Genomic DNA, 14932 nt, shown 5'->3' on the forward strand with positions numbered 1-14932 from the left:
CGCGCAGGGCTAGAGGTGTGTAACGTCACGTATTTTATCGTGGCCCAAAAGGGATTCTCGCGTGCTTTTCGGAGAGCAAGAGGTGGTGCGAAAAATAATTGGTAAAAGAAGAAATGAGGGTTTACGTGCAAATACAGTTTCCACATGTCACACGAGTGCACAGAGTAAAGAAAGCGAAGCGGCTGTCAGAACTAGACAAAGACGGAAATTGGGAATGTGGCACGCGCAGCAGAGGCAAAGAAAGCACGCCTCCTTCAAAATAAAATCCTAAAAAGTATTGTTGTACGCAATAGGTTGCAAGTACTAACGCGGGGTCACCGATTTCACAGGGACAGAGATGCGTGTGGAGCAAAGCGAGGCTATGCCCCCCCCCTCCCCCTAGCACTCCTTGTGACCTGGTAGTCTCAGGATGCTTGTCAGAGGTCTCCAGGATGGAAGCCTTTTACTGCCAAGAAAAAAAAAAGAAAATGAAATGTTTGGAATGACAAAAATAAACCTGCTCATTAGTTACGGAGTCAATGTTAGACAGAATCATGACTCAGTACATAAAAGATTTCGAAATGGTATGTCACGTTATGGTTGTAAGTAGTTATTTTAATCTGTCAAGAGTCAGAATCAAAAAAAATAACCCACATTATGACTTAGTATCGCATAACGTTTGCTTGAAGAGTCAAGATTTTTCCTATTAATATTTTTTTTTTTATGATATCAGAAAGGCATGTGGGCATTAATACGGCAGGATAGTGTAAAGATTTTGTGTGATAGTGCCATTTTGTTGGGTTGAATTATTATTATTTTTTTTGTTTCGTCATGTTTTGTCTATTTATTTTTTTTTTTTTTTGTGCAATTGCTTACAGACCATAACATAAAAAGACCACAACTTTAAATGTCCATCGTTTTGACTTGCTGTCTCATCATTAGGTCAAACTTTCGAGGTAAAACTAACATCTCGCGAGAAAAAGGCAACAATTTAGACAATATAAACAGGAAAAACTGAAGAAAATAGAAACTATTTTGTGTCACGGAAATGTTATTTCCGTTCCCTTCCCTTCCCCATAACTCAGCTCTCACCCATCACATTTATCTTGTGACTCCTTGGAGGGGCTACCTTAGGAAAGTAACTAAGTACATTTACTCAAGGGTTGCACTTATATACAATTTTGGGTAAATTTAGCACCATCTCAACCAGCTACACCCTTGAAAATGATGCTCTCATGTTAATGCATCAGTAATAATAATCCAATAGTAGAATATGTATTAAACTGTAACAGTGTCCATTCCACATTATGAGTAGTTTTACGTTTTGATACTTTACATATTTTATTCATAATACGTTTAATTTTTAGTTCATGACTTTTACTTTAAAGTATTTCTACATTGTGGTATTGCCACTTTACTGTAGTAAAGGATCCGAGTACTTCTTCAACCACTGCTGAAGGTCTGAAAGCGCTGACTTACTTACCTGTTATCTTCTCCTATGGCAATACATTCATCAGCAGAGTTTGCAAGTAGGTTTCATTAACTGAACTGAATTGGAAGACCAAGATCATACTGCACTTGTGGGGTTCAATCTGGGACGCTCTGGTCCGGGACGGGCAGTGTTGGGACGCTCGCGCACAATTCCTGGAGCGGCACTGCCCACTAGTGGCACTTAACACACAATACACTTTCCAGTCTTCAGTTATTTATTGGGAGCTTGACAGATACAACATCACAGTTTTCCCAATGTCCTCTTAAATATATACAACTGTACTAAAGTAATCATTTTCAAGTGCACTGATCTACTGTTAGAGAAATTAATTAGTCAGAGTTGATTTCATTGGAACAGGTTTGTCACAGTCTGCCTAACGCAAGCATGAAAACAGCTTCAATATTAGCTGAAATGTCAACCAAACTGCTAAAATATATAAAATGTGTAAAAACATTATGGAAAAAAAAAAGTCTTATAGGCCAGATGCGTACGCCACGACGCAGCACCTTGGTGAGACGGACGAAAACACAGGAATGTTCGCTGAAACCAAAGTCTTAGCCACCGCAGAAGTCGCGTCGTGTACCACCAAGCACGCGCGACCAACTTTGAATGGTCTCCTCGCCACGCATCGACAGAACGACAAAGCTTCTGTGTTCGGGGGAAGAATCACGCCGTCCAGTTTCACAAGGATTTACATGATTATGGAGGTTGTGTAAGTGTAAATGTAATATGAAACGTTCCTCCAGGAGAGAGATTCCTCTGCATGTCCTGCGCGAAAGCCACGCAGCGGCGGCGCCGCAGAGGTCCGGCCGAGCCCGTAACTGTTCAGCTGTCCAACGACTAACATGCCTCCCTGGCTGTGTATAAACAGACCCCCCCCCCCCTCCCCCCCGTCACAGTTAAGAACACGTCCGTCTTAGCCGGTGGCAGGTTCTGGGGAGCTGGTGGAGGTGGAGGTGGACGAGGCCGAGGCCGAGGCCAGCCTCTCCCTGCCGTCGCCCACCACCCCGCCTCCCATCACCCTCCACTGGAGGATGCAGGTGTCCTTCCCGCCCATCGAGAGGAGGTGGGAGTCGCTGTGGGTGAAGCAGACGTTGGTGACGTGGCTGCCGTGGCCCTCGTACCTGTGGCTCGGTGCCTGGAGAGGAAAGAAAGAGTCCACTTTGTTAACCCCAGTAGGGAAGGGGGGGGGGGGGGTTCAAAATAAACCATTGGGATGTATTGCATGATTTTTCTTAAATAATGGAGGTTGTGAATATAATGGGAGACGGTGCAGAAGACAGTTTGTCTGAGGTGTCTGTGATTAAAAAATGATAATTGACACAAATCTGAAAAGCCATTTTGCATGAACTTTTACGACGGTCCCTAACTTCAGTCTGTCTTAGGGGGATTTTTTTTTTTTATCCAGTTAGGGTTCACGTGTGTCAACCCAAAACAGGTGTTTCTTCTTTGTGTTACAAAAGCGGTTGAACAATATCTGCTCTGAATGTAAAGGTAAAGGTGTACCTCCAGAGTAAGTGTGATCTATATATATATATACGAGCGGTACCTTGGGTTTAGGGCAGGGGTACTGGAAGAGATGGACTTTGCAGAAGTCGTCGGCCACGGCCACCACCCTCTCACTGTGAGAGCGACACAGGGCGTTGATGTCTGTGCCGTCGGAGCCCTCCAGCCACACACCTGACAACAGCACAGGGACGCAGTCATCGGTCTGATCACAGCGACACATGGGGGGGGGTGGGTGGGGTGGGGGATGGAAATGTTCTGTTTCTCACCCATGACGTGGAAGCCCAGCACGCAGGTGTAAGAGGCCCATTCTCTGTCTTTACTCTCGAAGCGATTCCTCAACAGCTTGCACCCTGCTGCGATGTCCCCTGTCAAAAAACACATTCGTCTCCACAGTGAATGGAGATGTACAACAACAACAACAACAACAACAACCAAAAAAAAAAGAAAAAAAGAAGATACCTGTTCACTTACAGTAAAGGATCTCGTAGTCGCCTGAATTAGACATAATGTACTTTCCATCTTTGGACCAATCCAGGTGAGTTATGAAGCTGGAGTGGCCCTGATTGGACAGATGAGCAGAGGCGGTGTCACATGAGGCAATCAGTGTGGGAGGATAAGGCTGGAGTTACTCTGGATTGTTTCTTATAGTCAACTTATCTCACGCGCAGACAACGCCTCTGACTCCTCCAAGCCCATTGGCTCCTTACTGGAGCTCCGATTTGGTCTGTTTTTTGTTTTTTTGTTGTTGTTGTTGTTGTGTAAAGCTTCGGGCTAAATGTAATTTGTCCGCAATATAAATCAAATGCGGTGTTTGCATGTAATAGGAGGTTAGATTCATTCTGAGGGGTCCAAAGTATACATGTCACGAAGACCGGCGTTGAGTGTGGTCTGGTCTAGATGTGAATGTTGCTGAAATGTGTCATCCCGCATTCACCGTTTTGTATTTAAATTTTGAATTTTGAATTTGTTTACTTATTTATGTTTTTTTTTGTTTTTTTTAACTCATGTTATTCGTTTTTTTTTTCCCCCCGACAAAGGTGTGTGGGGAGGTAGGAGGGTGTATCGCCTTCTTCAGTTCTTATTGGACTGCTAAATGACATCCTTTGTGTCCGATTGTCCGCTTTAATATGAAAATATGAAAGGAAGCATTCAAAAAAAGTATCAAGAAGTGTCTCTCTTTCTTTTTCTGACTTTCTGTCAAACACCTGCATGCATGTCATGTGTAGCCAAATAGCCAGACGATGTCCAGTGGGAAGGCGCTGCATTAGCGTGGGGTCTTGGGTCGGTTTAAGGTCTCAAATTTGGCAGGACCAGACATAAATCTCTCATTTTTATTTTTTTTTTTTTAAAAGAAAGGCTCAGTAATTTCCTAAAACACCTAAAATACCACTGTATTTCTTCGCAAACGTTACCCAAACAGGAGGAAGTGGTGCGTTTGTAGGGGACTATTTTTAGCGGCGGATTAATCCACATTTGGCGCTCTTGTGTTTCTGTTGTTTTTGGACAACAGTGGAGCTCTGCGGCACAGAGGAAGAAGATACATCAGGCTTTGGACACACACAGACTTCAGTTTAGTAGATACATTCATAGTTGGTGGGATTCGCTGACTATAAGATAAAATATGGAATATCACCAGACTTTGTTCAAGAGGAAGAACCCAGTAGGCAGCATTAGCAGAGGCAAAAACACAAAAAATCCAAGGACCAAATGGGCACTTTTTAGACATGGATCTGATGTATGACTCACATTACATTTCCCGAAGCGGGTGTAACGCCGGCCGCTCTCGGTCACACTGTAGATGTAGATGAAGTTGTCGTGCGATCCGACGGCTAAAAAGCTGCCGTCTGACAACACAAGAGGACAGTCACACAGTTAAAAAAAAAACGAAAAACCTCCCGCCTTTTCCTGCAAAGCTTGCGCTCTCTACAGGCGGACAGTCTGAGAGGGGCGAGACAAGAGGACGCCGGCGTGGCGAAGCCTGACCTGGCGAGTATCTCATGACGGACAGCTGCTCGTTCCCGTCCGTGGACTCGGAGACCACCTCTCGGGTCTGCAGGTCGAGGGCCATCCACCTGTCAGTGTTGCAGGGGGGGAATGGGGGAGGCAGACAGGTAGAGGTCCGTCAGCGGCTGACTTCTTGCAATGAACTTTATTTATGCAGGGAGAGGTGCTCTTTATTGCTCCGTCTGTGACTCACATATATGTAACAGCACAGGCTGCATACTTTCTCCTCTGTAAATGTAAACTACATTTATTGCATTACATGAATAGCGCAACATTCTTGGGAAATACGCTCATTTCCTTATATAAATTCCTAATATATGTGCTTTTTAGCCTCTTTCAGCCCATTGGTTTGGTTGACAGGAGGCTGCTGTCAGCTCTGATGAAGCCGCTGCACACCACAAGTTAGCGGGCTAGCTGGCGGACATAGCGGAGCATTTAGCCGCTAAAGAGCCAGATTTTGGTTGTTTGAGCCCAAATAACATTTGAGGTTGTTGTGGGAGCCACTTCCGGTCTTGATGCTAAGCTAGGCTAACCACGTCCTGGCTCCGGCTCTGCACTGAAAACACCGACATGAGATTGATACGCGTCTGATCAGCTCACTCTTAGAAAAGAAAGTAATTCCCAAAATGTTGAACTATTCCTTTAAAATGTTATCATATACTGCATATATTGATTTTTTTATACTGAATTATTTTTTTTTTATGATTGTCTTACTCTTATTTTTTTGTGTAATGTTGGTGGGACTTTGTGCTGCGTTACCTTCCCGTGCTGAGGCCGACTGAAACCACTGATCCATTGGGGCAGAAGCCAGCACACAGCCCATAGTCCTGTCAGAGACACAACGGTGTGTGTGTGTGTTTGTGTGTGTGTCAGCACTGGAACGAGCATCAGCGTGTTTTATTCAAATGTGACGTCAGCGGAGAAATATCGCCGCTGTACATAATAACTCAAGGCAAGTCCTGGATCCGCGTTCGCCTACCTCCAGGGTGATGCACCAGTCCAGCTTGTGTTCCTCTGTGTTCCACAAACACACTTGCCTGTCGTGGCCACAGGTGAGGAAGATGTTCTGAGAGGGGTGCGTGGCCAGCCCCCACATCTCATCGACATGGCCCTGAGACACAAACACACGGTGAACCAACAAAACCAATTTTCATCATGTACCATCATATACAGTGTACACAGTAACCAACGCATGGGAGTCTTATTCTGAAAATATTACCCTTGGCTTTTATTATTATTATTATTATTATTATTATGGCAGCTTCAATCCAAGAGTATTCAATCCTAAAATACCTGCAGGTAATAAGCATCAAAAAAAACTTGACAATGCTAACTACATTATTGGCGTACCTGCACTATGGCCACAAATCCGTCTGAGAAGGTGCCTCTGAGGATGGCATTACGGGTCGTACCAACTAATAGCTCCTCCCCGTCCACATCTGCAATGGTACGGACTGCCCCGTATTTTTCTGGAATCTGGACATAAAAAACAAAAAAACAAAAAATAAAAATCACGTTAACCAACAAGCCTTTCCCCTCTTGATGGAATGTCACTTCACAGACCCCCCCCCCCCCCCCCCCCCCCCCCCCCCCCAACACACACACACACAGTTGTGGTTCACCTCACACTCTCTCTCAGGTGCCAGGTCAGCGCTCCAGCGGATGATCTTGCGGTCTTTCCCCCCTCCGCTGAGCAGAGCGCCGCCCTGCAGGGTGCACAGGGTGAACACACTGCCCTCGTGGGCTCTGGTCTGCCGCATGATCTGGAAGGTCTCTGCGGGGGAGACAAATGGTATCAGTGCGTATGGAGACACGCCAGGGCCAAAGCTTTTGTCAATTTGAACTAAATTCTAAATGAAAAGCTAAGAAAAACAAATTATAATGTCACTAACACACAATGTAAACATGAGCATGAAAACATCATTGTGATTCCGACCGCACTGACCTTTGGCTCCTTTACCGAGCGTTTTGACATCGGCAGCTGATTTTCCCCAAGTCAGGATGTTTCCCTCGGAGTCTCCGGTCAGAACGTCTCCCGTCAGACTGAACACGAAGCACTGGATGAACTTGGGCTTCTTGTATTTCTTAAAAGACAAAGGAGTTATTCAAATCTATGTTGGTGAGTCCACTTTAAATCAGATTGACACCCCACGTTGTTCCGTTTCTCTTTGGGACTTTCCATATCTCCATATAGGTCACTCTCAGTTTTCAGTTATTTTCATTTATGCTCCTTACTTCCCCTTTTTTGGCCCACACTGAGGAAGCTGCAAACTTACTACCCAGACAGTAAGGGAACTGACGTGAATAGAAAGATACAGAAAATTGGCAAAACATTTATTTATTTTTTTTTTTAAATAAACAGACGGCGTATGAACCCCAAGCGTGTCTTACTCCAAAGATGCCCTGTTTCTTGGTGAACTGTCCCGCGCTGAGCGTCCAGAAGTAGACGTGGGATTTACCGCAGGTGATGATGTTGGTGCTGTCGCTGGGGTTAAACTCCACAGCGAACACAGCCTCGTTGGTGCTCTAAAAAACAACACACACACGCAGACACGTAATTTGCACAATTGCGATGTTAAGCGACGAGTCAGAAAAAGCGCACTCCCCGATTTTGTCACGGTGCCCCCGAATTCCCTCACAACACTAGTGATTGATGTTTTTAAAGCGCACATTGTGGCGTTGTTTGAGTTGACATGGTTAGCAAAAAGTCGCACACCCAGCGGATGTGGAGCCACGTTAGCATTCATTTGGAATCGCGTTTGGGTTCAGCGGGTTCATCATATACAGAGCTTCCACACTGAAAACAGCTGCCTGCTGCTGCTGGAAACCAGCTGTCACGTCATCACTTTATTATTATTATTATTATTATTATTATTTCACACAATCATTTGAGTCCTTCTTCATACAAAATATTGATTGGTGTGGCTTTAAGAACGTCACGCTAATCAATATCTTTATATGAGCGCATTGTTTTGGTTTTCGCAGCCTGCAAACTCAGCCTCCTTCCCACCAGCAGCAGCAGCAGGCAGCAACGAAGCCCCGGTGAACCCGCTGGAAACCACCCGTTCAGGGCCAAGCGACACACGCGATGTTGTGCCCCCGCAGCTCGTACCGCTGCTAAGAAAAGTGAGAAGAGTTTGCGCAACTCTCTTCTAAAGAAACCAGAAACCCCAAAGAGAACGATGGAGAATTTCCTTCTTGTGATGTTTTTTTGTATTTGTTTTTGCCACCAGGCACAGGAACACTAAATGGAAACACCGTCCCGTGCATACAGCATGTACAGAAAGCACAGAAGCATCGTTTCTACACAAAAAGCTCCATTCATGGCTGTGCTGTCAAGGGGCATATGGACTATTCCACTGCTGTGGAGATGGCGGGGGGGGGGGGGGGGGGGGGGGGGGGGGTATAATTATCTTGTTCCTGTTGAACTCGCATGTTTATACAGTGTGGGTCAGTGTTAGCCTGTCCAGCACTGAACCGTGTACACTGGATGCTACGTTCAACAAAACAAAAAAAGTTCTTGCACACGGCCTTTACATACTTGACTTGAGATGATATATAAGTTACACACACACACACACACATACACACACAGCCAGACAAATTCACTGTATAAAATATTTACGCTGTTGCCATGACAGCCGTGCTGAAATTGCTCTCAGGGAAGTTGAGGCATTTTGGGATAAAAGCCCATAAAAGCATAGCAGAGACACCACCCCCCCCCCACCTTAATCTCTCCAAACAGACCTCCTTTATGAAAAGCATCTACACGTTGAGCATGATTCTCGTGCTTTAACTTCGGCTGAAGGATTTCATTGTTTCTGTGTGGGGTTACGAAACCCTGCAGCAGTCACTGATCGTTTTATAAATGTCACATGATGTAAATACCCGGTGGAGGGGGTGGACAGCTTCAGATACCGCAGGGGGGTCTGCGTCACAGAGGACTTATCACGGTCCTCTCACCTTGGTGAAGAAGGCCCGTCAGCGTTTCTGTCATTTCAGGTAGTTCTTATCGCGTTAGACGTTAGATTTTTCTGAAAAGTTTGGTTTTAACGATGCTATAAAAGCGGGGTGTGATGTCACGATTGACAGTGGTGTGCATGGGCGGGACCTCGATACCGCAGCCCCCCTCCCCCGCCACCATCACCACTGCGCAGACTCTGGCTCCAAATGACGTCACCGAGACGGCAGCGGCCCCATCCGGGAGAGTTTATTTTTGTACAGTGGGGAGGAAGTGGAGATGCGTCGGCCATCTTTATATACAGCCTATGGTTTAGCCTAGCTTAGCTCAAAGACTGAAAGCAGGGGGAAACTGCTAGCCTACCGCTGTCAAAATTCTCCAATACTTTTGTTAAAAACGATATCATTTAGCGCATTTAGCACCAGAGGAACTCCACAACAAGCTGCAAACACAACATCAAACATATTACCACCTTTATTTCAAACATGCTAGCCAGTAGTTGCCCATATACCATCATCAACTCCCCTAAAACGACACTTTAGATGTATTCATGCCCATATTATAGCAACGTTTAAAATATTACATGAACTATTATATTGTATCATCTTATTATTGCAACAGCAACAGTCTGTACTGTTACGTTTAGTCTGCTAAGATTAATGCAACGTAAAAACAAACAAAACACAACACGGGGGGGATGTTGACAGTATTTCAGCTTTGAATAAACAAATAATTTGTTGACTGTTTACCTTGACCTCTGCATGCTTGGTCCCCTTGCAGTCCCATACTGAAAGCATGTGCTCATTAGAGTCATCGATCACGCACATGAACGCTCCAGAATCCTGAAAGCAACATCAAAAATAAAGGCCAAAGGTCAAAAATGGCAAACTGGAAGTGACTGGAAGATAATTATTAAATGGAAAAACAATACTTCTGCTGAAAAGAGAAAGACTCTGTTGTGTGCTGATACGTTTTCGGGCTGTGGAAACACAAGCCGGTCTCAAATAAAGGCCTGGTCCTCGCTGCAGTTGGTGTTATTTTGCAATCAACTCACAGCAAAGGAAAAGGCAACTGATCCCACTCCCCTCTGGAAGTTTCCCAGGCCGATCTGCTGCAGGGTGACCAGGGTGGTGGAGTCCCAGATGTGAACACAAGGCTGCAGTGGCTAACACACACACACACACACACACACAAACTTTACTTACATGTATCCTCAACGCGTAGTTAAATCTACCACCACCTATTATTTTGAGCCAAAATTCGACAACTACTTCAAGATCTTTCTTTCTCAATTCAAATGGAGAAAAACACTGTATGTCTGCATGAGGGTTGGGGTCGTTAGGGTCAACCGTCACATCCGTCACCTTGCCGTCTTTATCCACCCCTGCTGTCTGTCCGGACGCCACTCGCACCTTGTCGGGATGGAGGGTGAGGCTGCGGGGAGAACACAAATGATTTCACTAAATAACCAGAAGAGGTTGTTTTTTTTTTGATTTTGAAACGAAACAATGACCACGAGGTTAAAAGTGCTGGAAGGGATTGCAGCCATTTTTTACAGACAGTAACTTAAATTGTAGGGGAGCTGAAGGGATTCAACAAATTAAAATCAACCTAAATAGATGAACTTAAATATACTCATTGTATTTAAAGCTGTGTTGCTTGATTTTCTTTTCAAATCCAATGTGCTGGAGTACTTGACCAAAAAAAGTAAAAAGTGTGTCACTGCCTAAATAAATATGGACTGGCCAAATTGCCTTTTTCGAAGCCATAGTAAGTTCCCCCATTATTCCAGGAATATACGTATTTGCTTTTATTTTTCTATATATATCAAAAAAAGGCACATCTATTCCAGTTCCCATGTGTTCACGCCAAAAACCACGGTACTGGCGAGGTGTTCAATTCCCTTGTCCTTCTGGCCGCCAAAAGCGAAGCCACATTTTATGTGCACTAGTAAAAATTGGCAGATCGAGAACACGCATGCTGTGTGAACATGAAATGCCTTTTAAAATACACTGCAGTTGGTCTGAGATCAGTTTAAAAAATAAATAAAAACGCCGACATAACTGGATCTAGCTCTGCCTCAGCTGTCAGCCAACCCCCCCCCCCCCAAAAAAAAAACCAAGTGTCACTACTTGGTCAGGTTGCTCATGTTCGTGGCTTCACGTTGAGAGCCTGGCAACTCCGTTTGGGATTGATCCGATGAGAAAGCAGGCACTGGATTTCCACATACTCCACTGGAGGCCCGTGCGAACGGTGTTTGGACTGAGGCCTAGCGCGATGCCAGACATCGAGCAGTAGGAAAGTCCCCAGACCTCCGAGACCTGATTTGAACCCGTTTTCTTTTTTTTCTTTTTTTTTAATCTTAGCTGTCAAAAAGACAAAAGACTGTCAAATCACACCTGCTATTTTAGCTGAGTGGTATTTTTGTACGGTTTTGTTGTCAAAGTGGTTTAGGGGCATGAGGTAACATGCCAGCGTGTTAATCGCCAAACCTCAAGTAGTCATATTGGGTTTAGCAGAAAATAACCCTCTTTTGTTGACACCACATGGTTAAAATGGATTTGAAAATGTTCTGACAGGTCTAATGGGTTTTATGTTTAAATATGGCTTTTAGTGCCTATTAATAGACAAGTTTGAACCAAAGATACTTTTTTTCTTTTCATTTTCACGCCCTTTATGTACAGGCTTACGGCATGGTCACCACAAGCTTAAGCTAGGCATGCCATATAATGTTAATACTAATAATTACTATACAGTTCATGTTCGAGGACAGACAGTTCTTATGAAAAAAAAAAAAAAAAGTTTTACACAAATGAAAATCTTTGTTCTTGATAATGATCATTTGCACGGAGCCAGTGAGTTAGCCGTGGGCCACACCTGAGCCCTGTTTACTGGCGCTAGCTTAGCATAAAGACCGGGGGAAACCGCTAGCCTAGCTCTGCCCAAAAACAAGTTTTACCTTGTTTGTTTAATCTGTACGCAAACCGAAACGTAAGTCATAAAACATTTTGTGGTTTAAGAAGAGCATTGCATGCATTTCTTGAAAATGATCAGCGTATCCATCCGCCCTCTCTTTCTATATAGTGAGGATTGCCAGATACAGTAGGCTAGCTCTTTTCCCCCCGTTTCCAGTCTTTAGGTTATGCTAGGCTAAACGCCTCAAGTCCAGCACTTCTCATCTCCACCCCTCCCCCCCCAAAAAAAATCTATGGGTGCAGATGACACACAAATTCTCTCCCACTGACCAGCGGACGCAATCCGTGTGTTTGCTGTAGTGGCGCTGCGTGCGGTTGTTGATGTGGTAAAGCACAACGACACAGGCGATGAAGTACACTGCCTCGCCCGTTGGAAGGAAGTACAGGTTGGCCCGGCAGTCCCGTCCCCGGTAACCATAGCTGGCAGGACAGGGTCAAGGTGACACTTGTGTTAAATCATTATTAGCGACTATTCTGCGCGTGAACATGTGAGTTTATATGAATTTTTCACCGACATGGAATAAATAATGACACATGGCACCCACAGCTTCACGGCTAGCGGTTGATCTGTGGTTGATGACTATTAGAGAGATGCTTTCCAATACAGATAGAGTGGTTCGCATCCAGGAAATGACCACAGCACTGATTCTCTGACTCTTAATGTAACGTAGCCCTCATAAATACGGACAAGTGGTGGAAGGATACACCCAGTCCAGCTCCAGTCTCTCAGCGGGCGGCTCCATCTTCAGGTCTTCATAGTTCTGGATGTTAGAGGGGATGTACATGGTTATCGGCCGGCCTCGGATGAACATTTTGATCGACTGTCCTGGAAGACAAACACAGCGGAGGACAAGTAATGTAGCGGTGACACAAGTGCTGTATCGTAAATGAGCAAACAGTGGCCAGACAGACAGAGTTAGCGACCAGCTGGTGAACATAGCGGAACATTTGGCAGCTAAGGAGCCAGATATTTTTCTTTCCCTATAAGAAAGTGAGTTGTGCTCTCGTTAGGATACATGATTGAATTACGTCGTCCAATAGTTGTGAAGATATTTCAACGTCAACCAAAACTGTCGCCTTATTGGTGGAGCTAGAGGACAAGTCAGGGGATCAACCCAAGTGTTTAAGATTCATGCTCTGGGGACCATGAGTGTCCGTACTGCATTTCGTGGCAATCCATCCGATATTTGTTGACCAACTGGCCTGCATCGCCATCCCAAGAGCCAACGCCACGAGCGTGGCTTAAAAAGTCATCGTAGCAACTATAACAACATTTAACGTTGGGCATTAGGGTCCAGTAACCTTTTTTAGCAATTTCCAGGACATGGGTCAAATGTGAAGTTTAGTTAAAACTGATCACAGTTTTTGCACGAACTGGTTATTTCGGCAACTTGGGGGCAGCAGAACAAGCTGGAAAAAACATTTGACACACATTCACTTGTCAGTCTAGTAGGCGCGCCTGGCTAAAACTAATGCAGTCTAATATAATAACAGTCTGTAATAAATCCTCCCTCAAAGTCCAATATTCACTCTCAGTGTGTTTATTATTCTGGTCGGCAGCCAACAGACTACGGCAGAAAACTGTGTGTGTGTGTGTGTGTGTGTGTGTGTGTGACTCGTGCAACGCTTAATGGGATGTTGCTGGAAGTGAGCAGCTAAAGATGCAACGTGACATAATAGCAGGTGTACCTTGGCCATAGGTTCCTCTTCTGGACCCGGGGGATCCTGCGTGAGAATGAAAGCATGAGGTTAGCCAGACAAATAAACACCGAGATCCTCTGAGCTTTAAGCCACAGCTGATTCCAGCCTCGGCTGACCTCACTTTGACTTTAGGAATCCCCCAAGGATCTATTCCCAGTTTATACGGGTTAGATCTATGAGCTTTGAGTTTCAAGCTGGGTTATATTTTCCTTTTCCGTTTCTTCTGGGGACTACAAACCCGACTGTTCCGTTCTTTTATGGAGACTGGAGGGTGGAGGCAAGGCTGAGCAGACTGGAGTATGAATGCTCAGTCTCGAGAGTCTTTAACTATCTGTCTGTCTGTCTGAGCATGATAATGGCTGTTAAAAAGGCCAGAGAGGCGCACCTTGAGAGGAGTCTCACCAAGGCAGGAACTTCATTGTAGCACGAGGAAAGGAAACAGGAAGGAATAAATCAAAGCCGAGCAGGAAAAGAAAAACTCATTCCTGTTGTAGGACCTGCCACTTTAGTTTGATCCAGTAAAAGGGTTACCAGATAAGGTAGAAATGAGGCTTCCCGGTAAAAAAAATACATTTTTTTTGATGAATGAATCCATGGAAGGAATGAAGGTTTAAAAAATGCAGTACCAACCGTCCAACGCAGGGCTGGGTATCACTTAAATCTTTCCTGCTAGTTTTAGTAGCGCCAAAACAATGCCGGAGTTTCAGTGCCGATACCGAAACAATACTTTTTTTCTATGCCGTACTTTGAGGAACAACAAAACACTCTTTTCATTTGAAGCAAACTTCTCAAATGTTAAATGCTTTTTAAGTGAAACAAAAAAAAAAAAAAAAAAAAACACCGTTTAGAGACATATTTGTAGAAATAGCGTCCAAAAGGCTGGAATCCCTGCATGGGCGAAAGATGAGCTGTTAACTTTAGTGAATTGCTACTGACTGGAGAATGTCATGCTGACTAGCCTATGAATGTTGATATAAGCCCCCCCCCCCCCCCTTTCGGGAGGGCAATCGGGACATATAACATTCGGGAGAGCCCATCATGCAGTTTGCATTCTATTCGTAAAGTAAGAGCTAGTCAGCCTAGCTTGCTAATGTTAGCACTGATGTGTTATTTCAACCCCTGCTGAGCAATTCCTGCACAAAGTGCTGCTTTCCCACATTATAGAAAGGGGAGGGGAGGGGGGTGGTAGCTAGCATTAGCTGTTTCTCTTTCATGGGTCCAGATTAGCGTAGCATGGGGGTGCTAAAATCTCAGATGGGGCTACTAAAGAACCAGAACCAAAGAACCAAAAATGTGACCAAACAACTACAC

General features: G+C 44.7%; 1 protein-coding gene across 2 annotated transcripts in view; it reads right to left on the minus strand.

Annotated features, from left to right (window-relative positions):
- Positions 1-1667: 1667 nt before the first annotated feature.
- Positions 1668-14932, minus strand: part of eml3 (EMAP like 3) — a 36678-nt gene continuing 23413 nt past the window's right edge. Inside the window, exons 7-24 of one of the 2 annotated variants that reach the window (XM_070930143.1) lie at positions 13610-13645; positions 12626-12746; positions 12191-12340; positions 10310-10379; positions 10000-10110; positions 9695-9787; positions 7376-7510; positions 6930-7068; positions 6607-6758; positions 6335-6460; positions 5964-6095; positions 5744-5811; positions 4964-5052; positions 4727-4824; positions 3452-3539; positions 3247-3345; positions 3021-3151; positions 1668-2609 (exon numbers count right to left, since the gene is read on the minus strand). In XM_070930143.1, coding sequence (XP_070786244.1) covers positions 2388-2609; positions 3021-3151; positions 3247-3345; positions 3452-3539; positions 4727-4824; positions 4964-5052; positions 5744-5811; positions 5964-6095; positions 6335-6460; positions 6607-6758; positions 6930-7068; positions 7376-7510; positions 9695-9787; positions 10000-10110; positions 10310-10379; positions 12191-12340; positions 12626-12746; positions 13610-13645 — 2060 coding nt within the window. In that variant the 3' untranslated portion in view covers positions 1668-2387. Of the gene's footprint in view, positions 2610-3020; positions 3152-3246; positions 3346-3439; positions 3540-4726; positions 4825-4963; positions 5053-5743; positions 5812-5963; positions 6096-6334; positions 6461-6606; positions 6759-6929; positions 7069-7375; positions 7511-9694; positions 9788-9999; positions 10111-10309; positions 10380-12190; positions 12341-12625; positions 12747-13609; positions 13646-14932 lie in introns of those variants that run through there. The other variant, XR_011599414.1, reaches the window with a different exon arrangement.

The sequence above is a fragment of the Enoplosus armatus genome, chromosome 23 (genome assembly GCF_043641665.1).
Source record: "Enoplosus armatus isolate fEnoArm2 chromosome 23, fEnoArm2.hap1, whole genome shotgun sequence".
Lineage (NCBI taxonomy): Eukaryota > Metazoa > Chordata > Actinopteri > Centrarchiformes > Enoplosidae > Enoplosus > Enoplosus armatus.